This window comes from Lonchura striata, chromosome 5, assembly GCF_046129695.1.
Source record: "Lonchura striata isolate bLonStr1 chromosome 5, bLonStr1.mat, whole genome shotgun sequence".
In the NCBI taxonomy this organism is placed as follows: Eukaryota; Metazoa; Chordata; class Aves; order Passeriformes; family Estrildidae; genus Lonchura; species Lonchura striata.
The window spans coordinates 55,471,728-55,496,527 of NC_134607.1; the positions used below are offsets into that span (position 1 = coordinate 55,471,728).

The following is a 24,800-nucleotide window of genomic DNA, read 5'->3' on the forward strand; positions in this document are numbered from 1 at the left end:
AGGGTTAGTCTCATACAGCTTTCCAAAGATACAAGAACAAAATTGAAAACTCTTGAGTCAAAAGGAAACTTGAATGTTTTCCCACAAAGCTTATCACTAGCCTGTGTCAGAGTTACCTAGTTTTATACAACTCTTTTCTTAATTTGTGATACCTATTTACTTAAATCCAGTAAATAATTCTGTTTTTCCTGGCATCTACTAATGGAAATTTTTCTGAAAATGTTGTTTGCATTTCAGTTGTGGCTATGAAATAATAAATGGTAAATACCTTTTAGAGGTAACTGCATTCAGCTTCTTGCACAGTATTTAATCACAGAATCACCAAGGTTGGATGAGACCTTCAAGATCAAGTCCAGCCATCCACCCAGCACCACCAAAATCACCTTTCAGCCATATCCCCTAAGTGCCACATCCAGACACTTCTTGAATGCTTTGAGACAATGATTCCACCACCTCCCTTGGCAACTTACTCCAGTGCTTAACCACTCTTTCACAGAAAATTATTTTTTCTAATATCTAATCTGAACTGCCCTGGTACAATTTAAGGCCATTTCCTCTCATCCTTCCACTTGAGACATGGCAAAGAGACCAACTCCCACCTGGCTACAGCCTCCTTTCATGTCATAAAGATTGACGAGGTCCCCCCCCAGTCCTTCTTTTCTCCAGATGAAACAACCCCAGCTCCCTCAGCCATGCCTCTTAGGACATTTTCCAGACCCTCTGCCAGCTTTGTTACCATTCTGTGGACATACTATTAAGATATTGTGCATACTAATGTAAAAAAAATTATGCAGTGATACTTTGTAAATTATGAAAAGTTTCTTTATTAAAATGCAATACTTTATTTTAGCATTAATAGTTGATCTGAAGTATTTATTCTCTCACTAGGTCTCTTTTGGTCCTGGATGACATTTGGGATTCCTGGGTGTTAAAAGCATTTGATAATCAATGTCAGGTGCTCATCACGAGCAGGGACAGGAGTGTAACAGATGCTGTGGCTGGTAAGGAACACTTCCCTCTCCTGCACCACAGATTTTGTGTGTCTGTGTCTGCAGTTTGTTCATGTAAGCTTTCAAAATAGTCTCATAGAATCTGTCTATCAATCCGTGCACAAGTGGCAAGGCTTTAGAAGTCTGCTTCGAAAGACTTAATGTTCTCTGTGCAATAAGTGTTGTATGTTATCCTGAAAGTTGCGTGTTTACATTGATGGGTGCGGTAATTCTCAACAGAGGAAATTAACCTCTGTGACGCTGGTGCTGTTAGACAGATTATCTCTACACTGTTCACCAGTATGCCTGTAATGCATTTGTAAGTATTAGGGTATTAGCTTATGGTCTGTTTTTTTCTGTGTATATATCTCAAATGCAAGCTGGTTCTGATAAGTAGAATTGATACTCTTCTCAGTCCTATAAAATACTGCAAAAAGTCATGAAGCTTTGCTCCAGATTCTACTTGGAAAATATTTTGAATTTCAATTTGTTTTTTTGCATTCATTGAAATTTTTTCCATGTTTCTGTTTCTAGGCAATAAATATGAGGTTCATGTGGAAAGTGGACTAGCACATGAGAAAGGACTGGAGATTTTATCCCTATTTGTGAATATGAAAATATCAGAACTTCCAGAACAAGCTAACGCTCTTGTAAGAGAATGCAAAGGTACTCTAGTTGCTCTTCGTCGTACAATTTACCACTGAATTTTAATTCTGTAGTTCGATTTAAAAATAGAGAAGGGAACATCCTTTAATACTGTATATGTTAAGTAAAATACAAGTGCTTGTTAAATATTCTGGTTTTTTTTTTTTAAGCTTAGCAGACATGTTGATTTTTGGGTAGTTTTCTTCAGTATGTTTTCTCTCAGCATCACAATTATATGGGGAGTTTGCAAGTGTCTGCATGGAGTGTTTATTTTATCTCTGTTCCACACCTCAAGAATTTAATCAGTGTATTGGGAATACTACTTGTTTCAGTCACATGACCATCAAATATTGGATTGTGTTCCTTGATGACCTCTAAATTTGATTTAATCTTTTTCTTCAGGTTCTCCTCTTGTGATATCCTTGATAGGTGCATTATTACGAGACTTCCCAAGCCGCTGGGAGTACTATCTCAGGCAGCTGCAGAATAAGCAGTTTAAAAGAATAAGAAAATCTTCTTCTTATGATTATGAAGCCCTTGATGAAGCAATGTCCATAAGTGTTGAGCAGCTGGATGACAATTACAAAGACTACTATAAAGACCTCTCTATCCTCCCAAAAGATGTTAAAGTACCTACTAAGGTAATAAAGGCAGTGCAGAAATCTTAGGATTTTTTAATGAGATACAAACAACAACCTTAAAGAATTCTCAAAATTTATAATTGTCATGTATAATTTATACGGTATGTAACTTAATAATAATTGCTAGATTGGGTAGATTTGTTCCATTATTGCATCACGACTTTTATTGTTAGTAGTGAAACTAAAATAAGCATAACTGAATAAACATATTCATACTGTTAAAGTTTAATCTGCATTCTGTATATTGTTCTTTAATTAGATTATAATTGAGCTCACCAAAAACTTGAAAAATGTTATGTGGAATTTGTCTCCTTTTATGGTCACCATAAATCAGCACAAATAAACAAAAGATAGGTTGAGTTCTAATATCTGTCCTGTGGTTTGGTAAGAAGAAATTGATACCTTATTGAATTGGTTATTACCCTTTGTGTCTATGTTTGTTAGCATGCATTTTGTTGACAGTTAATTGGTGGCCTTTTCTAATATTCATACAAATCATATTATGACTTGGTTCTGATTCTCTTCTCTGTTAATATGTGAATACTTTTTAGGTTCTCTGTATTCTTTGGGATATGGAAACTGAAGAAGTTGAAGATATACTACAGGAATTTGTTAACAAATCACTGTTGTTCTGTGATCGTAATGGGAAGTCATTCCATTATTATTTGCATGATCTTCAGCTTGACTTTCTCACAGAGAAGAACCGCAACCAGCTTCAGGTAGTGTACCAACTGATAGTGGCATTCAACTTTACTCCCCAAAGCTGGGCATCTTTCACAATATATTGCTTTGTTAAATGGTACCCTGAGTAGCTTCATAGCATAGGTCCAAATTAAATTTAACTTAAGGCTGACTAATTAAAAATATTTATTTTCAGCTTGAAACTGTGAGGGGATTTCTTGATGGTTCCATCTGCAGCTAGCAGACTAAACTGAGAGAAGGCTCTGTAACCATTATTTCTCTATCAGATGTTTCCAGCAGGAGATGAAATGTTTCACTGTTGGTTCCAAAGATATCAAGGCCCAACCAGAATATGAAACTTCTTATTTAATGCTAGAAATGCTTTTTGTTCCCTTTTTTTCAATTTAACACAGTACTTTCAGGAAGATGCCCTGTAAGTTTGGCTTAGTTTTGGTTCTGAAAGACAAAACAGAAAGAGTAGATATAAAGAAAAGGCAAGTTTTTTGTCTTGCTTTAGATTTTCATATGTAAGGATTTTTTTTTGTTGTTGGCTACCCACATTTAAGATGAGAGATTTGGTAGTTAATCTCAGCTGAGAAGGGTTAACAGCTTGCTTTTCTGTCTTTCAATATACAGAGGATGTTTCTGGAGAAGTCTTTAGCAATAAATTAGGTTAGGTGTACAATTTTTGGAAGGCAAGCTTTTTTATTTCACTGTTAATGTATTACAGTTGAGAAATAATATTATTCCTCAATGCTATTTACAATGTAATAATAATAATACTTATAATTCCTCAGTGCTAAAAGTGTGTTTTTCTTCACTTTGCAGGAGCTACATAAAAACATAGTAAATCAGTACAAGAAATACTACAAGCTTAATACACCTGTTCTGTCTCAAGAGGATTGCATGTACTGGTATAATTTTCTAGCATATCACATGGCAGGTGCCAAAATGCAGCAGGTGGGTTCTGAGACATGTCTTGTGCTTCCCTTTTTCACCCACTCTTACCTCTGCTTTTCCCTCCAGGCCTTCTCCCAGTTGAGCCTCTCTTCCCCTTGACTTTAGTCCAGCTGGGTGAACACTCAACACAGGGTCTTTAGGAGGTCTGCTGCTTAATCACTGTCCCTTACTTTATTTCTGCTCTTTGTATCTTGTCTTTTCAACCAGTTCTTGAGAGGATTTCCTATTTATACCATAATGGCTTGTGGTTTTCTTTTCCTTTTTAAGAAGCTTTAATAATAAGTCTTCTTTAAACCTTTTTGGAAACCCAAGCTCTCTTTATTGTGTAATAATACAAGTAGATTGCTTTCATTAGATCATTTTATCAGTTAGTTACTTTTTTTATCTTCAGAAGTCTTCTTAGCTTTTTCCTCTTATGTCAAAAAGATTTGTATGTAAAAATTCATTATCTGATTTCAGTAGCAAAAAAAGCCTATCAAGAAGAGTTAGATGGGCAAGTCTCTTGCTTCCAGAATTGTCTTAGCACCTTAAAATTGCTGGCATTTTTGCCAACTACTCTTCTTTAGATATTGAGCTATTATAAGATGCAAATCATGCAGAAATATTAATAATTGGTAGTTTCACTTGAATTTGAATTTCAAATTTCTTGAACAGTGTTTGGTCCTGGTTGTTAATTGCTTTATTTCATGTGTACGTACTCAAACCTTTTGAGCTTCTTTCAAGATGGTTCATCTGACTTTTCATATAATACACTCTTATAGGAACCTTCATAATTAATGTTGACTATGAATCTAGGTGTTTTGGATCATATTTATTTTATTATCTTAGTATCTTTAGTTTCAGTGTCTTGTGAAAATGTTTTTATTAGCAGCCTTTCTACATCTTGTAAAATTAGCTTCTCAGAAGTTTTTAGCCTGGCTCATTGTGTTTATATGCTTCCTACATTTTATGTTCCATGTATCACTCATTTTTCATTATTTAGAAATGATTTCTATGTGTTGGAAGGCTAATAAAGCTAGGAGGTATTTCCTTTTCTTTATTTAATGATGATAATATTTTAATCCTTGTGGAATTTATTGATTTTAAATTGTAATACGCTTTACACCTGTGCAGTGTTGCTGCTAAGCAGTTTTTCTTGAGGAGGTCTAAAGAAAACATTGGACCAATACTTGTTAAAGATGGTCAGCTAACTAATCAGGATAAAGTTCAATGCTTGTTTTTATCTGAATATTTAATAATAGTGACAGACCTTGTGTGCCCAGTCCCCTGGTTTTGAGGACCATGAATGTGGGAACAGGGACTTTTCGTTTGTGGGGATAAATGTGAAACTGTAAGGGACTGGCTGGATCAGTTGAATTTCACAAGTCCATAGGGCCTGATATGATACAGCCCAGAGCACTGAAGGAATTAAAGGATGTTATGGCAGGACTCCCTTGATCATTTACCGATGGTTTTAGGAGTTTCAGCATCTCTTAGGAAGATCAACAATCCTTATTAGCAATGATCTTTGCTAGACTGGACTACAAGAAGCTTTTTCAGAGTTAAAAAAACAGGTCTCATGTGCTGCAGAAGTCAAGAATTGCTCTGTGCCTCCATCTCTGTCTGACTAGGTGTATCAAAGAGCAATTTAAAATAACAAACTTAATCTTCTGTACACTGAAGTTTTATAACTAAACAATTAAGATGCAGGAAAAAGGAAATTACCTGAGTTTTCAACCTGAGACGGTTGTAGTGAAGTGTATTAAATGCCTAATGTATTTCCTGTATTTTTCTTTTTCCCCCTAAGTAGATTCTGTTGTGAAACTTACACTCTGAACTTGAATTTGTATTTCTTTTAGGAGCTCTGTGACCTTATGTTTTCTTTAGATTGGATTAAAGCTAAAACAGAATTGGTGGGGCCTGCTCACCTGATTCATGAATATGTAGAATATAGTTCAGTCCTGGATCAAAAGGTATGATTTTAAAAGGTAAATGATCAGTTGGTTCCAAATACAATTTTCTGTTTCATAATTGCATTTTGTTGGATGTATGTATATGGCAGGTATATAGAACGCTTCTAAAACCAAAGCATGAAAATTATATTACATTGAACTTTTAACTTGGAGAAGATAAAAATGAAGGAAACTCAATTTTCTGTTTGTTTTACCTTCAGTGTGTAAGTGGTTGGCCATGGAACTCAATAACTATAGTGGTCAATACCTAGGGATGAATACATAAGGTACTCTGCTTTTGAGGAGGCATAGGATTATGCTGACCTCTTGGAACAGTCTTTCTGATATTTCACACTGCTTAAGTGACTTGAATAAGTCACTTTCACACAGTGCTTAATAGTGACTTGAATAAGACACTATTGTTAGTATTCTTTGAAAAATAAGGTTATTGTGCTTTCTGAATAGGATAAGGAAATATTTCAATCTACTGTATTTATTTGTTAATATAACTTATAGAAAATAGAGCTAAGGGCTTCTGTAATAATATTAGCTGTATAGAAATTTTTAAAAGCAAGGAAATAAATCTAAGATAAATCTATGTTATCAAATGTCTGCTCTATATTTAGGATAGCACAGTGCGTGAAAATTTCCAGGAGTTTCTGTCCTTAAATGGGCACCTTCTTGGACGGCAGCCATTTCCTGACATCATTCAGCTGGGTCTTTGCCAGCCCGAGACATCAGAGGTGTATCAACAGGCCAAGCTACATGCTCAAAGGGAAACAGGAACATTTTATTTGGAGTGGATGTAAGTAGCTGCAGCCCATTTGCTGATATGCTGATCCCTTGACCAAGGAAATAATTTAATGTACAACTAAATACCATGTATGGTAATAAAAGGATCTTTTTAATAACTGCTGCAGCTTTCTTCTGGGGAAAGAAGGCGTAATAATTTTCAAGAACTTGTGGGAGAAGGGGAGCCCTGGATATGTAAGGTGACAACCTAGTAATAATTACATAAAAATAAATTGAGTGATATATTTACTTCTGAGATCAATTATTGTTCATTTTAAATAACAATGCATAGTTAAAAATATGATATTTTGAATCTTCCTTAAATAGTTTTATTTTAAAGTTAGAATTGTAGTGCCAGTATTGGGTATGTTAGAGTATGTTTTTAGGTTTTTAAGTAAACTGTGACTTTAAAAAGAAGAGGATTTGTGCTAACTTGTTAAGTTTTATAATGTAGTGAGATGGGAAATTGTAATCTCTACACAATCTTGAAACTTCTCCAATTTAAACAATCCTTTGCTGTTATTGTATTTTTGGAAGTTGTTTAAGGAAAAGGTATACAGATCTACACATTTTCCCAACCTTCTCCAATAGTCGGTTGACCACATAACTCTTTGATTCTGTTTGATGTTTCTCTTCTGATACTTGTAGTACTTGGTACTGATAAAGTGAGTGACTCCATGTCAAGCAATTATAGTATGAGCCTGGCAGATTAGTCTCCTCTTTGAATATTTTGTTAGCTGCTTGGAAATTGCATGGTTCAGGAGAGTCAATATCCAGTTAGTTCAGGAGAGAGATGTTTTGGTCATTATCACCGAGTCATCTCATTACAGTGCTAGCTGTCTGTGTTAAGATCTGGCTAAACAGGATGATTGTGATTGCTACTAACTCTTAAGTTTTTGTTGAAGTGAGGCAAGGGTCATCTAAGGTGAATTAGATCCTGTACCTAATCTGTGTTTGAAAAGTGATGGTAGTCACAGATCTTATTTTGCTATCCAGGGGTAAGGATCAAGCCATTGTCATGGAAATTAAGGAAATTTGCAAGGGTCTAAGCAAATCTGCAAGTATTTCTTAATATACTTGAAAAGGAAGAGTTTTCCTGTAGGAGAAAAAGAATTCTCAGTAAAAAGTCTATAATTGGAAATAGCATATTTCAGATAATAAAAATGTTGCCTTTCTTGGTATCTAAGCTGGAACTGTTGGAGCACAAAACAAACCCTTGAGTGAATGTTGGACTTTGTTTCCTTTATTAGTTCAGCATGAAGGCTGAGAGGTGGGGTGTAGTGCGTTGTTTGTTTTGTTTGTTTATAAAGCTTGCTGCTCAAGATGTATAAAAAAGTGTTAATCTTCTTAGAGATGATGTTAAATAATACAAAGAAACTCATCTAAATAATTGTCTTACCCTGTAGAAATAAAAAATCCTTGAAAAATCTCTACCGTCTGGTTGTTCGTCCACATAGAGATGCAGTTTACCATGCCTGCTTTTCTAAGGATAGACAAAGAATAGCATCATGTGGAGCTGATAAAACTCTTCAGGTAAGACACCTACGAATTCAAGTTCAAAAACTTTTCTTGAACAGTCCTGTCACTTTTCTTCTGTTGCTATGTGGAAATACTTGGATCTAGATTGTGATTGAAGACAAATGATTGAAAAGGATGTAGTATTGCATAAATGCCAAGTTGCATGTTCAGAATGGTAAACATTATCTTCAAGAGCTGAATAGTGAGTTTTTAGAGTTTGTACCCTCACTAGCCAAATGTGTGAACATGAGATGACATGGAAAAGGTCACAGCCCAGCAATGCACCCCAGCTTATTTAATATTTGTTTGCAAAAAATGTTACTTCCAGTCACAGTAGTCCTTCTGCAGTACTGCAGAGCAGTAACGTGTTTTAGGTACAGCTTTACTATTTATATGGGACGGTAGGGGATGTTATGCCACTTTGGTGTTTAATTAGTGAAATGCCTTAATGCATAAGAAATACATCTGTGGAGAAAACACCTGAGGCTGAGGACAGTATTAAATTGGATACAGTCCCAAAGTCCTTAGAAAGCAGATTAGAAGAGACAGAGAGGAACGTGACTAATATAAATTTGCCAGCAGTCTGCCTGGAGGGGAGTCAGCCAGCTCTCAAGAAAACTAGCAATCAGCCAGCCAGTAACCTGGTAAAGTACCCATATTCAGACAGCCAAAGGTAAGGGAAAAGAACAACTTTGTTGCAAACCTTTGGTATTGTTTTGGATGCTTGAGAAGTTGAATACTAAGTTGCTGCTCCTTTGGCTACTTACTGTGTTGTTACTGGGTTTTTTTATTTGCTTATTTTATTTGCTGGCCTGTACAGAATTTTGATCATGGCATCCACTCAGGAGATGTCTGGTGGATGTACTCATGCTGTGCTGTAGTTTCTGTGCTGGGCTTCTGTACTTAATGGCCTCATTATTGACACTGCAGATTGCTTGTTTTTTTCTTCATTTTACACCCCACTAAACTTTCATTGAAGAAATAATAGAAAAATTAGCCATAAACTTTTTTTGTTTTTAAACTTTGAGCTTATTAATGTTTTTTCTAATTATGGCTTAAGCTTTTCAGTTTTCAAGGCTACTTAAAAAAATGATTGCTGGATTAAGAACAGATACTCTGCAGAACTGTGAAGGTAGATTTCCTGTTACTTCAGTACTTATGTTCTTATTTGAACAAATACCAACCATTTAATTGTCATTGGTATTTCTGTTCAATAAAAAAAATCTGAAAAAATGCTCTAAAGAACATCTTGTAGTTTGTTTTAATAAAGAATATGTAAACTAAGATGGAAAAGGATACCTGATTCCTACCCCCTGCTCACCCCACACTGTAAAGTTAAATGGTAGAATTTGAGGAAATTTATTAATATGTAGCACTTTTCCCCAGCTGTCCTTTCATTGCCTATATCTAACTTGAGACTGAAATGTGTGACAATTTTACTGTCAATTTTTCCCTACTTATTTTTGGTTTTTTGTTTCTCCAATTATCAATTCTGTTGAAATTCTTACTTTAGATGTATGGGTGCCTCATACATATAAAACTGGAATTTGTAGTTTTATAAATATCTTAGACTTTGTTAATAGATTGCGTTTTCCAGTCACTCTTAAAACAGGCTGTGAAAGGGCATGGCTCTTAGCTTAGAGTGGGGGTAGAACAAAAGTATATTGAAAAATCAATTTTCACTAATTCTCTCTCTTACAATTTCTGTCATCCTTGGAGGACTTTATAATTACATTATTGTCCCTGAAATTATGAATGCTTTCAAAAATCAACCCTTTTTTTAAGAACTTACATAAAGAGAGCTGTAAAGAGATTTTAAAAGAAACCCATATACGTGTTTTCAAACTGTCTGCAAGTTATAAGGTTTTACTGTTCCTTGGTTTAGGTGTTTAAAGCAGAAAGTGGAGAGAGACTCCTGGAGATAAATGCCCACGATGATGAAATACTCTGTTGCACTTTTTCTGCAGATGGTGAATTTGTAGCAACTTGTTCAAGTGATAAAAAAGTCAAGGTAAGGAAAAGATTATTCTTTTTTAAAAACTTCTAATTTGAATTTTTGTTTAACTAACTTAGCACAGATTCTTAAAACTAAAAGGTGTTTTAAACTGTCTTAAATATTATGTGGATAATTTAATACTTGACAAACAGAAAAGCTCCACTTGTTACATGAAATAAAAGATACTTAATGTTAACATGATGCATGCAGAATTAACCACTTATATTATTTGTATCATCTGATGTTTCTTTTTAAATAGAAGATAATGTGTTCAGGGTCCAGTCCTATTCACAATATGAGATGAATCTATCCATAATTCTATTTTAATGTTTCTTTTCTGTTACCTTTGAAATAGTTGGCATTTTTAATTCCTCACTATAGTAACAAAATCTTGTTGGAAATCCAGACATTATTTAATTCTAATCTGAATTGTAACCTTTCCTTTAATAAAGTCTTGTTTCTTTTTTTTTAATATATAATCCTTCCTCTTCAAAATATTTTTGAGGGCTATTAGAAATGTTTTAGGACTATCTGTATTTCAGCATAATTTCTGGATTTTTAAAAACAATTACTTTAAATATATTTAAAAGTGTGTTTCATCTTTTAATTCTGCCTAGGTCTGGAATTCAAGAACAGGCCAGTGTAGGTGTGTGTATGAAGAACACTCTGAGCAGGTCAATTGTTGCCAGTTCAATAACAAAAGTGGTCAGTACCTTCTGGCCACCTGCTCAAATGACACTTTCATCAAAGTAAGTGGAAAAGGTTGAGATTATTCTCATGCTGTTTGTCATAACAGAGTAGTTGTTGATGTATAAATTTATCTAAACACTGTGATGTAATGTTTTTTTAAATGAGCCTGGTAGAACAGACAGGGCAACAGATAACGAATATTGACTACAGCTCTGCTATCAGATTTCAGCAGGGCAGAATAGAAGTGTCTTTACTCAGCAGAGGAGAATGGGCAAGTGCTCTGTTGGTAGGGCACGAAGGTGAGGGCTTTGGTCTGATGATACTCAAGATTGGTCAAGACTAACTTGAGAGATTTCATTTTTGTTGAAGTGTGTAAGCTACATAACTCTAATTTAGGAAGCTGAAAAAGAATGAGGCAAGACAAAAGCTTTTTCTCAGTTTGAGGCAACTTTCAGTAATTTTGTACTGGTCGGGGGCCTTGTCTGCACCGTACAGAAAGTTTTAACTAGGTTTATGTAATTCTGATGTTAATAGTTTTCATGCATCTTAGCAGATAGAGGTAAATTGTAGGTTAGCCCAGGGCATAGCATCTAGTCCATGAGCATGTAGGTAAAACTAAGAAAAAAATAAAAGTGGTGTTTTGGTTGCCAGTGTATGATTTTGAGAAGAGCATGAACGATCTGTCTTTGAATAATTCATTAATATGATGATATTTATGTGTTTATTTCTCTTACAGATTTGGAATTTGAATGAAAAATACTGTAGAAATACAATGATAGGTCATGAAAATTCTGTCAATCACTGCAGATTTTCACCAAATGATGAATATGTTGCTAGCTGCTCGACAGATGGAACAGTAAAGGTATCCAGTATATTTTTAAATCAGCCCTTTATTTTGATGATGGATGGGCAGGTTTAGCATCAAATGCAAAATATGTATAAGAAAATATTGTGTCTGCATGATCAGCTTTAAGGAATTAAATCCTGACACAGTTGATTATTGATCTCATCTGTAATGCAAGATTTTGAAATGGCTTGTCGAGTACCAGGAAAAAAAAGTTGACTGCTTGTAGTTACAAAGAAATTCTAACTACCCTCATATTGAACATTTTTGCCCCCAATGCACTTTGTTAAGAAAACTTGAGTGGGGAGTAAAAATTGTTTAACCAGAAATAGTAGTAAGTTTTTAGGTTATTTGAAAGTTCTGTCATCTCTGAAAATGAATTTTGAAGAGATATAAAAATTAAAAGCAATTTCCATGTGCCATTTTCTTGTATGCACTAGAAGAAAACTGAGAGGTTTGTGTTTTTCTGAGAGTGTAAGTATTATTTTTATTGCCTTTAGTTGCAACAGAATTATGGTATTTCAGAATTGCAATTCTTTAAACACTCTTATGTTTCTATGTAGTTGCTAGATCAGGAAAGAAGGATTGCTGTAACTGTTGTCTGTAAGGAAAAATGTGGTGAAGGGGACAGAAGTGTTCCCTAGATTTTTGGCAGGTCCCTCAGTGAAGTTAAGATGGAAAGCTAGATGTGTGCCATATTTCTCGTGGTGAGTAGATTGTTTACAGAGTTGCAGGGCAGGTGTTATTTTTGGTTGCATTCTTTTTTAAAGTAGAAGTTCAGGCAGCATTGTAGCTGGAATGATAGGAGGGAAAAACTGAAGGAGAAGGTTCTGCTACAACATAATCCTCTTTGTGGTTTGTTTTTATTTCTTAATTTGTGTTTTTCCTTTTTTAATATGTAAATCATTTGGACTTGTGAATATTCTAATGCTATTAGTTGACTGGGGAAGGTAACAAAGGGCTTTTGTATTTTATTCCCTGCCCTTTTTTCTTAAGAAGTACTTGGGAGCTCTCTCCTGTTGTATTCTGTACCTACATCAGCCAAGAGATTGTGTCTATTTCCTGTTTATTCCAGCTTTGGGAAGCACGCTCAGGCAATGAACTGAAAAGTATTGAGATAAAAGATTTCTTTAAAAATGCAGATGAACAACCAGATGATGTGGAGGTTTTAGTAAAATGTTGCTCCTGGTCCAGAAATGGTGACAAGATTTTGGTGGTAGCCAAAAATAAACTTTTGGTAAGTACCTCACTTTAGCAATCTTTTGGAGGTAGTGTACAACAGTATAGGTAGAAATTATGGTTACAGATGAAATTCCAGGCCATTACGATCTTTCAGATAGAAGTGCCTGATTTTGAGTGTGACTAAACAAAAATATATAGCCAACAAACCTGTGACTAAGAGAAATACCTTCTGAATTCAAAAATGTACAGGGTTGAGCATATAAGCTGTTTGTCAGTAGTAAAGTCATTCAAACAGGGTTTCTATTGTAATTATGTGTTCACAGCTTTTTGACATCAACACCTGTGGTTTGTTAACTCAAGTCATTGTCAGTCATCACGGCACAATCCAATACTGTGACTTCTGTCCTGGGGATGAGTTAGTAGCAGTTGCTTTGTCTCACTGCTCTGTTGAGGTAAGTGTCTGCAGTATACCACTGAAGACTACTTTAAATGTTTAATTTGTCCTGATAGTTTCTTGGATGCAGAGATAAAACAAATGCTAATTTAGCAGACTTTTGGTGTGCTCCATTCTTTTAGATTTCATTTGCTTCTTAAATTTAAAATACTGGCTGGAAAATATTTTTTAAAGTTACATGCTCACTTTGGACACTGGAACCCTTTATCTAACTTAATTAGTCTACTTAGTTTATCTAAAGCTACTCTTGTCACTCTCAGGAGTATTGCTTAACTCACACCAAACCCTCTCTCCTTCTGTGTGCTGGTACATAGGAAGGAAGGAAAAATCTAGAATAACTTTGAGGCTAGCATGGCTAGAGTAGGTATGTACAAATCCCAAGTTTGGGGTTGGGGTTATTTTGGGGTTTTTTGTTATTGTTGTTTTCAGGTCTTTTGGTTTTTCAATCTGTACGGTCAAGTAGAACTTGTATTTACTTTATAATGTGATTTTTTTTTTGCCTGTGTCTTTTAAAATCATGGCAGTTAAAGAGGCTGCTGATTCCATTTCCCTGCCCATCAAAATCTGATAAGTAGGCACAGTACTTGTTACATTTGATTTCAGAATAAGAATTAAGAAAATATTAGAAGGCATAATAATTTTCTTAATTAGTAAGTATGCAATTAGTTAGTAAGCAATTAGTGTACTTGCACTATTTTCATTGTAAATACGATCTAAATATTTTTGAGTTTGTCTTTCATATTTTTATTGTAGTTATGGAATATTAATTCTTTATCAAAAGTGGCATATTGCAGAGGACACATGAGCTGGGTTCACTGTGTGACATTTTCACCAGATGGATCTTTATTTCTGACTTCATCTGATGACCAGACAATACGTGTAAGATAACTTTTCTTTTTTGAAATACCTGAATTTAGATAGGTATTATGTCACTCATTTAAGGAATTGTTTTTACTGTAAAGTCATATATAAAATACATAAAAATATACTTCTGTATTTGGTATGTAAGTTTGTAGTCAATATAAATTTATAAATTTAAATATTTGTTATAAAATAATTTACATATGCAGTAAAATGTGCTGGCTTTTTTGCTTTATTTACTGTTTATCTAAATTTCCTCTATAGCTATATGATTTTCTTAATGTCTGGTTGCACTTCAAGAGTAATTATAACCTTCTATTTTGTTTTACATTTTATCTGAATTGGGAATTTTGAAGGTTTTTGAGGATTCTAGCAGACTTGATATGTTTCATTGTTAGGTATATTTGCTGTTATTAGTTGGGATAGATTTCTCTAATTGCAATGTCTCATTAAAACCTGTGAAAATATAACTATATCCTACCAAGGTAACCTTTCCCTTTCTCCCAAGTTAACACATACATTCCTGAAAGTTTGAAAGCAATTGAAATCTAGAAATCTGTATTTCATATTTTTTGTCATTGGATTTTAATGCTGATCTTTGTATAAGAAAATCTTGGATATTACAGCTATGACTCTAAACAGGGGAGTCTTGTAGTCAGCCTGGAAAAATAAGTTCTATTTCATCTTTGGAATCACTATAGTAATTGCGCTATGTTCCCTAATGTCAAAAACAGCAGAAGCATCATTTTCATTGTTTTAAAAAATCAGTGTTACTTGCAACTTTTATAAGCCTTTGGTTTACAGGTGCTGTTGCTCAGCAAGTTTTATGTCTTGTTCTTTAATAAAACTAATGAAACACTGTGTTCTTTAACAGATCTGGGAAACAAAGAAGGTGTGCAAGTCTTCTGATGCTGTGCTGAAGAGCGAACTAGATGTTGTGTTTCACAATGGTGAAGTGATGATTTTAGCCATCTACAATCAGAAGAATTTACAAGTAAGATGTATTTACTAATGCTTTAGTACGTTTGACTGTTACCTGCAAATTTCAGTAGAAAACTGAGCAAGCACTGACAGAACCTCTTGTTCTTGGCTTTCAAGAGTTGAATCTGTAGCAGATAACTCAGCGTGTGATAACCATTTTGTATCTAGAAACTGTGCCTAGTTTAGTAAGTGAACAAATGGGGTTTGAGGGGAAATTTCTACATTGATGCTGGGTGTCTGTGGGCCCTCTAGGTGGCTCAGACATGCACAGCAATGAGTATGTGTGTAGCACCTATAGACCAGGTGTTACACAGCAAATGATGTACTGCTTCAAAGCTCTGTGTAGCAGCTGAAGGAATCATCTCAAACTGGGGCAGTGAGAGGTGTGAGCCCAGATTTGCACTAAAGGAAACAGTGGCTATACTCTCACTACTGTGGTCCCTGCCACACCAAATGCTAAGTACACCAACATCCAAAGTGGTTTATGAAAGTAACTAGTACTTTAAAATTCGTAACTGTTCCCTTTGTCATTCTCAGCTCTATATTGTAATTTATTTAAGTTTAAATTTTAAAATATTGTAGTACCTTAATTGCCTTCCTATTTTACAGCTTATCAATGGAAATACAGACAATGTTATTATGCAGACAGCAGCCCAAGAATCCCCCATTTCCTGCTGTTGCTTAAGCGAAGATCTTAAATTTGCAGCTTTTGGACAGGAGAGTGGAACAATAAAGGTATTAAATCCTAAATCTGATTTTAAAAATAGTAGGAAAACACTCTTATGCTTTTTCTTTTAAAATAAATGTCATTTGGATGACTTCATTAATAATTCTCTTCAGCATAGTAATTCAATTTACATTTGTGAGTGATGTCTAAATTAAAATGACTTAATGGTAATGCCAATAATCTAGCTCTGAGTTTCATTTTACCCAGACTAATAGGAATTTTTCGTTGTTCCAATCCAGTGACTTAAAATCATGTATTTACAATCTCATGTAACTTAAGAAAGAATTTGCATGTTCTTGTTTTCATCAAGTGTGTCAAATAAATGCAGTTATCGCATTCTTCATTGTAAAGGTACTACAGTTGTCAGATGGGAAGGTTCTGAAGTCCTTGGAGGCCTACAGGACATCAGTGCAGCACTGTCGATTTACACCTGACTGTCAGACTCTCATCTCAAGTGCTCATGATCCAGTTATACAGGTTTGGACAATATTTAAAAAGCTAATGCTGTACCTTATGTAAAATAAAGGGCTTTTATACAACAGATAATCTAAACTCAGTAAATGTTTACTGTATTCTGCATTGCACCATCCAAGGGCAAGGGACTGTAGAAAGTGTAGCTTTTATTTATGCCTTATGTGAATGAATATTACAGATCTTCTGTTTTTACTGCTGTGGATGATAGAAAGGTTTTGAGAAGAGTAAAAGAAACATTAGTTGTCAAACAAGGTGACTGAGCAGTTCTGAAATGAGAGTTTGGGATGCTGTAGGTCTGTCAGTGTGCTTGCTTCCACTGTCTTGAGGAATGATGTAAAAAGTCTCTGAGCAGGCTGGTGTGCCCACCCTGTCCAGTGCAGTGCTGAAAACCAGCTAGAAATAGAGAGGCTGCACTAATGTGGGCTCAAATGAGGAACCTCTGCCTCTCAGCAAGGTGGGTTTGCTCCGGAGGTGCATTCTGCTGTGTCTGGGTTAGCATTACCCACCTTGGGCGCAGTTCTGCGGTAAAGATCCGTGTCTCACTCGGAGCTTGCTGAGCCCTGGTGTGTCCAGCAGGACACTTCAGAGGCTGACAGGATCCCTAGCAGCTCCAGCTGCTGCTTCCAGCCCACACAGCTGAGTCCAAGGTTTGAACAAGAGCTCCAAAGCACTCGTGGGTGCTGATGCTCAGCCTGGGATCCTTCTCCTGGCTGTGCTGTGGGAAGTGTTTCTGCTGGCCCTCAGCTGCCTCTGGTGGGCTGAGCCCCCAGGACTGTCCCCTGCACACGTGGCTTTCTGTTCGCCCTGCTGCAGGAAACCTGTTCCTTTGAAAACCTTTGCATCATTGCTGTTTAAAGTAAAGTGATGCTTAATAGCTTGTGCAGAAAAAATTACACGTAACTCATTTTGCAGTGAATAGTTGAATTGAAAATAGAAGTGTCATTTTGTTACAAAAAAGCAAAGCAAAATGCCACTTCATTCAAAATGCCCTTTAAAATTATAAAATAAATCTGATTTTAGTAAGCAAACATGAAATAAATTTATACAACATAGAGCCATATGTTGTAATGATGAAAGGTTTAAAACCCCAAACTACTGTGGTGCCTGAAAGTTATTGGTTTTTGTTTTTTTTTTAATTACTAGTGAATTTTAAGTATCAAATTCACTTTGCAAATAAGATTATATGTGTATTATAGGGAACTCTGTCATAAGTTGACCATTAAATACTATGGCACTCTCAATCTTCAGCATCTCCATTATGGATCACTTCAATATCTAGCATTTTAATTAATTACCACCACCATAAGAACTTGTTATTTGTCCTGTTACTTACAAATAGAAAGTTAGTTCATGCTTCTTATGTTTGCTGTTTCACTTTTTTAAAAAAATGTATTTGATTTTTTTGATTAGGTATGGAATTGGCAGTTGAGTGAATGTGTGTTTCTAAGAGGGCACATTGAAGCAATCAAGGATTTTAGACTTCTGGAAAATTCAAAAATTCTCTCTTGGTCATTTGATGGAACTGTTAAGGTGAGTAAAAGGCTGTGAACTGAGAAATCACATCAAATACATTTGACTGTCTTTTGTAACATTTGGTAATTCCTACATTTTGTGTGGGCACACATTTTACTGAATCAATCGTAAAGTGTAAGCTGACTTTTAAGACAAAATTATGGATTTTCTATTTTCATTAATATCTGCACTGTTGTATTTTAACTATACCAGTGAGTGTAACAAAATGTTTGCCACAATAGAACTATCTAGCTGAGTTTTATCCTTTATATATTGTTGTGTAAGTGTTTTAACCTTTTTACTGTGTTAAAAAAGTAAACTTTTTTTTTCTGTGTATGTGATAGGTTTGGAATATCACTACTGGAAACCCAGAAAGAGATTTTGCTTGTCATACAGGTGCAGTTCTTTCCTGTGCTGTTTCACCTGATGGTAGTAAATTTTCATCTGCTTCTGCTGACAAAACTGCAAAGGTTGGTTACCTTCTGTACAGAGATAAAAATGGTGTCTTATTTGTCCTGAAGAGTAATCTATATTTTTAACTAGTGATTATTCAAGTTATCCTGTTGTGTGTCTAGTTTTAAATTTCCTGTATCCATCAACCTGTTACTAAAGCTGATGCAGTCATTTGCAATTGATCTTGGATATAACTTAAGCCTAGTGGCTTCTGCACAAATAAAATGTGTGTTTAATGCACAGCATTGTGCAGAACTGGTTGTTTATTTCTCTGTATTGATTTGTTGATAGCCTGATATTCTTAATTTGCAAAGTTAAGAAAAATTTCTGAGACTTCCAGTGAAATTTCTGTTCAGAAGGAAGGTACACAAAGTAGTGAGCTGGGGCTTCTTCTCTATTATGTTTGTAAAACATTCCATTAGCTTTCTAAAATATAATTTTCAAGTGGTTGATGAATCCTATTTCTATGAACAGCTTTAAACTTCATTGTAAATATATAGGTTTCATTAAAACATACATTCCAAAGAAAGATACATACAGTCAGTTCAGTAATTCATAGCAAGTGCATTCTTGTGTGATTCAGGTAATAAAAGAGAAACAGTATAATACATTTACATAAATTCAATACAAAGATGCAGATGTATAAAAAATCTTATGTACAGTTTAATGCTAATGCCTTTTGGAAATAAATCATGGCTGTTTTGAACTTGTCTTTCACTCTTCTATATTGTTTTCCATTTAGATATGGAGCTTTGAAAGTTCATCTGTTCTTCATGAACTGAAAGACCATGAAGACTGTGTGCGGTGCTGTACTTTCTCTCCTAATAACAAACTCTTGGCCACTGGAGATGACAAAGGAGAAATAAGGGTATTGCTCTAATCTTGATGTTATTTTATAATTCAGTTGATTGTCTGTTCACATACAGAAGAGCTTTTATGGTTTGTGTTCTGCATGTCTAATTCCATAGCATTGTGGTGAACATTGCAGTGAAAATAGCTAAGTTTGCCACATGAGGTAGTAGTTTGTAACCATATTGATAGATTTATGCTCCACGAATGCTAAGGAACTGATTCACCTAATTTAATTATAATTCTACTGTGAATTGCATGTATGATTAAATCCTCTATATAAGATACACTTCTAAGACAAGATTTTTTTGAAATTATTTTATCATTTCAAGTAGAATATATATTTGCAAGGGTTTTGGTTTTTTTTCCCCTCAAATACAGAAAATGTATTACAGGCTTCCTTATTTGAGGCGTTTTTTCCCTGTTAAGTTCTATAAAGATTCTTTTTTCTCTTTTAGATTTGGGATATTTTAACAGGTACATTGCTTCATTTCTGCTCCCCCGTTACTGTAGATGAAGGAGAACCAACACATGGGGGTTGGGTAACAGACCTCTCCTTTTCTCCTGACAGTAAAATGCTTGTGTCATCTGGAGGCTATCTTAAGGTAAGCTTTGGGATAATACAATATCCTGTCACACCTTATTAAATGGCAATACTCTGACAATTAAGACTAATTCAATAAACAGACCTGTTTCTAGCTTGCACCTCATTTTATCTTGTGGCTGCACAGTATGGCATTGTGATGCTTCTTGGAGTGTAGAATGGTTTAGGGTGTTAGGGACTTCTGGAATTCTTCTAGTCCAGCCCCTTGCTAGTAGTGGTTTGCAGAGTTAGGTAAAATTGTTTAGGGCTTTGCCCCATAAAATACTGTCCTCGATCCAACAGGGTTGCCTCTGGGCCCTGTAAAGAGGGTTATCTTTAACCTTATCTTTTTTATCTCTAACCCTCTTATTAGTTCAAGACAGCAGCTAGCCTCCTAAACAAATGCAGTGCTCTGTCTTCCATGACATCTATTCTAGGTGTCCAGCCGCCTCAATGACCATGTGCTGGTCTTGCTCCAGTTTTTCAGTGTTTTTCTTGCACTTGGGCAGGGCTCAATACACAGTGGCTAAACTAACAGCCCACTCTGTTACCTACTTTGTATTCAGTGCTTATCCCTCCAGCTTGGCTGTAGGGATGCTAGGGGCTAAAGTCAAGGTTGCTCACATCCACTGCTCTTGCCATGCTGTTTGGAAAGACACCATTATTGTCAGCAGAAGTCAGTTGGGTGGTTCAGCATGATTTTCCTGTGACGTGTCTCTGTTAGTTGTTCAAGATCACATTCTTGTTTTTCATATGACTTGAAATTACTTCCAGAAAACTTGTTCTGTAATAATCTGAGACATTGCAGTGAAGATTACTGACCTGTAGTTCCCAATACCTTCTTTGCTCTTTGTGAAAGTGGGAATGGCATTTGTCTTTTCCCAGTCATGGGACCATAATCAATCACAATGTCTTCTGAAAGTATTTCTGCTTCTCCTTCAGGATCTACAGACAGATGTGTATGATGTACATGAAAACACACACACACAGAGCCATTTTGTAGGGAGATACTAGTCAGGGAAAGTCCAGAACATTTCAGGAGTCTGGACTCCTAAAAGCCAGACTGAGTTGGACTCTAGAGTTACATGATTTACACCTTTAAATGAATGAGTAATTTTAGTCACAGATGAGGTATATCCACCTGTACTATTGAATTTGCTGTGTAAGTTATACCTGCTGGCACAGCACCTGCTCATTTATTCAGAACAAAGGTTCAAAACCTCATTAAGATCCATTTTTGGTTTGGTCAATTTTTTTCTTTTTTTGAGGGGGTCTCTATCAAATAACAGACACTTTAGGAACAGTGGTTTTAATCAGAGCATTGTAGCTGTGTAGTTGCAAATCTGTATTATGCACGCAACTTTAATGTTACATATTTCATGAGATAACTGAAAAGTAGTAATACCATCTGCTTTTCAATGTGATCAAAACTGAGGTAATCTCTTGTGATATTTTGCTGCTGCACTCAAATGCTGCCGGAATAGATGGTAGACTTCTTACTGGCACAATGGAATAACAGCTTTGTGCTGGATTGTGTAAGCATTGGTCTACAGTTTTTCTGAGAAATGTGAGATTTCAGGCTATGATAGAGTGATGTTTGCAGGTTTCTTGGTTTCTTTGCTGTTAGTGCTAATGGCGTATTCTAAAAAATATTAATTGTAATCTCACTGTAGAAGAGGTTAATCCTACTAAAAAAACTGCAAATGGTTTCAAACAAGTACATGACGAATCCTCTTGTGTGTCTAGCTAAGTTTTTAATTCAGCTATAGTTTAAGTTGTCTGGTAATGTGTTTCGTGTATTCATTTTGTTATATGAAAATACATAATTTTAAAAAAGTTTGGACATATTCTAGTTTATGTCTATTGATTGCATTTTGTGATGGAGTAAGGGGCAGTACCTGAATTTATTTTGTCTGTTTTCTTGAAATTTAACAGCTTCAGCTTTTTTGAAGTTTCTTTTCATCTGAAAGCCTTATATTTAGTAATTAGTCCTAAACTTAAAGATTGTTTTTAGTGTTAATTAATTTGATGGTTTTATTTTTAATTCTACCTCATTGGTAAAAGCAATCAACTGGGCTAGCCATGTTAAGCCTGTTAATAGATTTTATTCTAAACTTCTTTCACCTAACTGAAAGTGTGTTTTTATTATTTTTTATAGTGGTGGAATGTAACTACTGGAGAATCCTTACAAACTTTCTACACAAATGGAACAAATCTCAAGTCAATACATGTGTCCCCTAATTTCAAAGTATATGTGACTGTTGATAATCTTGGCATTCTTTATGTATTACAGAAGTTCTGATTAGTGGTGTGAGCACTGCAAAGATAACTAATTTTTTAACCTGGAAAGAAAATTTTGCTTTGTCTGACAGTCATTAAGCTGTGAATTATATTTAATTGTTGTATTAATGTATATTTATGTACTTTATTGCAAGTTTTTTCAAATGAACTTGCATTTACTCTTGTTTTTAATAAGAATTATTATAATCCTTAAATCTTGATTTGCATCTTAAGTATGTTGCTTCCAGTTTTGTAAGGAAATTGTATTAAGATTTATTCAAATTAGTTGAAATTAATATTAATAGCAGTGAAGAAAGACTAAGTGTATAATACTTTGAAATTATATTTTATGCTAAGGCTGATGGCTAAATGCTCTCCAGCCATGAGCACAACTGTGTAAGATGCAAAAAACCCTTTTTTTTTTTTTTGTGCAATGCAAGGATTTTCATTTAGTACAGAATGGGAAGAAGCTGGGGTATTCTTCATTTGCAAAATGGAACCAGCCATGTTTGTGCTTGATGTTCAAACCAAATTGAGATGTTCAGTTTACAGCAGCTGTGCCTTCTACTTGCAGTAAGAACCTTCATGCTTCAAACCTGTGGAGATAAAGCCCAATGTAACATGAATGAGCTGTTCCCATGAAAGGGAACATCCCGAATCTTCTTTTCTCATGGCAAAATCTGAAATTCAATATTATAATTGAAGCGGAAGAGACTGTGCCATACTTCCAGTCAAATGATGAATGCAGCTAAGCAGCTAAAATGAGAATGGAAATGGCTTAAAAGTTATGTACTGAAAATTATAAGAAGGTGTGTGAACTTTAGAATTGTTTTTCTTTTGGAAATAACAATCAGTTTATACTATGGAGACACTTTACTATTATCAGCTTTGTTTACATGGGATTCTATGCCCAGTTGATTTGTTGCCTGGTAATATGTGATTTTATGTTTTTTTAGTATTTTTTTGTATTTTTTACAGTCTATTTATAGATTCAATATTGGGTAGAAATATCAATGTTTTGTACTAATTGTACTTGACAAATGCTTTCTGAATAATTGGGTAGCAATGTTTTATTTGGTGCCTAGTAAACCTTTTTCTATTCAATTGTCTCTCAACTGCTATGAGCAACTGCACAAGCATTAATATGATTTTCATATTTTTGTAGCTGGCAGTGGAACACTGTCTAACTACTTGATTGTAAAAAGTACAGTAGCAAGTATCTCAACTGGTACTGAATAATGAAATTTTTACTTACAGTATTTTTTGTGTGCATTTCATAAAATTTAATAGGCATTCTTAGTATTTCCCTATTTTTGACAATCGCCAGTTTTTCCTCTTTTCCAACTTGAAATTCTACTCTTTCTAAGGTGCTGTTGAATACGGGTCAGTATAATCAAAGTACTGCTGGCAGAAATATAAAGAGAAGTTCAATGGAAAAGACCATGATGTTTTGTATTCCAAGTATGTACAATACTTAATAAAGATGATCCAGGCAATATTGGCCAAAGTTGTAAATGAATTTGAATTCCTGAGTCAGTTTTTTTTATATCTGGGATGGCAGGGGAATGCTGCATATTCTATTGTGGTTTTGTTTTTAAAACAAAACAGAATGCTGCTTTACAAACTGCATCAGAAGTGCTTTGACAGGTGAGCAACAGTATTAAATATGGATGTGGAGGAAGAAGGAAACTGAGGGAAAACAGTCTTGGAATATGCCTGCAATGTTCAGAACAGAGCTGCTTCTGGTGTCCAGTTTGTAGGGAGCCCATCAGTACCCCCTGAGTAGCTGAGGATCCAAGGGGCAGGAAGCTTCTCTTAGCCAGTATCCCTCTATCCCAGAGACTGTGCTGTCCTTACTGCTTAGGACCCTGCCAGGCTGAACTTAGAGACCCAACCAGGTTAAAAGGTACAGGAAAAATATTTCCCATGAGGAACCAGGGCAGAAAGTTCTCTTTTCTGAAAACACTAATGAAATTCTGATGATAAGGAAAAAAACCTGATCACAGTTTAATGCAGAAAGCAAATGGTGCATGAGCAGAGTTCAGAGACAATTGCAACTTTGAAGTGACCAGGAAGGAAATAGCAGAGAAACTTGAAGAAATGTGAGATAAATATAACATTCTTGGATGTTCTGGAAGAATGACAGCACAGAAGTCCCTGTTGCTGGAACTGAGGAAGCTGTTCTTCACAGAAGGTGATGTTGGGATGGTTGCATTCACATATGTAGAAGTCTGGAGTTAGCTGTAAGTATTTGAAACTGAGGTGGAAGAAGAGGAATAGTGATGAAAATGTCTGAAGAGCCAAAGAATAGATCTGATTTACAGGAAAAGTATGTAAAAATTCAAGTGAAAAATCATTGAAATAGGAGCCAGGAAAGCAACTTCTTCAATTTAAAATATTTAGAAAGACAGTTTACTGCAATAAAAAAGTAAGTCTTGCTGTATCATCAGATTTGGCTGTTCTCTTTGATGTTACATGTATTGTAAAGGAAACAGAATTTGGCTAAAAGCAATTTTTATGTAGATTGAATATTATTGCTCCCATTATCTTTTTTAATGTCAGATCAAAATGAATCAATTTACATTCAAATTAAACTAATGAATGTTGCCAATTTTGTCTAGTTCTATAACTAAAATTATAATATGCTTTTGTGAAAACAATTTGTATACTTCCTATTAACCATGCCCATCAGTTTCTGTAGAAGTTTTAAGTCTTTTCACTTTGTCAATTAGACCTACAGCTCCTTTACATACTACT

At 35.0% G+C, this 24,800-nt stretch overlaps 1 protein-coding gene across 3 annotated transcripts in view; it reads left to right on the forward strand.

Annotated features, from left to right (window-relative positions):
• APAF1 (apoptotic peptidase activating factor 1) overlaps window positions 1-23,539 on the forward strand; it is a 29,915-nt gene extending 6,376 nt beyond the window's left edge. For 2 of the 3 annotated variants that reach the window (XM_021527933.3, XM_021527932.3), the window contains exons 6-27: window positions 889-1,001; window positions 1,524-1,655; window positions 2,037-2,275; window positions 2,827-2,994; window positions 3,785-3,916; window positions 5,755-5,868; window positions 6,474-6,652; window positions 8,046-8,172; window positions 10,043-10,168; window positions 10,771-10,902; window positions 11,580-11,705; window positions 12,763-12,924; window positions 13,193-13,321; window positions 14,077-14,202; window positions 15,059-15,178; window positions 15,775-15,900; window positions 16,244-16,369; window positions 17,777-17,896; window positions 18,223-18,348; window positions 19,074-19,199; window positions 19,639-19,785; window positions 21,922-23,539. In XM_021527933.3, the coding sequence (XP_021383608.2) occupies window positions 889-1,001; window positions 1,524-1,655; window positions 2,037-2,275; window positions 2,827-2,994; window positions 3,785-3,916; window positions 5,755-5,868; window positions 6,474-6,652; window positions 8,046-8,172; window positions 10,043-10,168; window positions 10,771-10,902; window positions 11,580-11,705; window positions 12,763-12,924; window positions 13,193-13,321; window positions 14,077-14,202; window positions 15,059-15,178; window positions 15,775-15,900; window positions 16,244-16,369; window positions 17,777-17,896; window positions 18,223-18,348; window positions 19,074-19,199; window positions 19,639-19,785; window positions 21,922-22,065 (3,040 nt within the window). In that variant the 3' untranslated portion in view covers window positions 22,066-23,539. The remainder of the gene's footprint in view (window positions 1-888; window positions 1,002-1,523; window positions 1,656-2,036; window positions 2,276-2,826; window positions 2,995-3,784; window positions 3,917-5,754; window positions 5,869-6,473; window positions 6,653-8,045; window positions 8,173-10,042; window positions 10,169-10,770; window positions 10,903-11,579; window positions 11,706-12,762; window positions 12,925-13,192; window positions 13,322-14,076; window positions 14,203-15,058; window positions 15,179-15,774; window positions 15,901-16,243; window positions 16,370-17,776; window positions 17,897-18,222; window positions 18,349-19,073; window positions 19,200-19,638; window positions 19,786-21,921) is intronic. The other variant, XM_021527934.3, reaches the window with a different exon arrangement.
• Window positions 23,540-24,800: the final 1,261 nt, after the last annotated feature.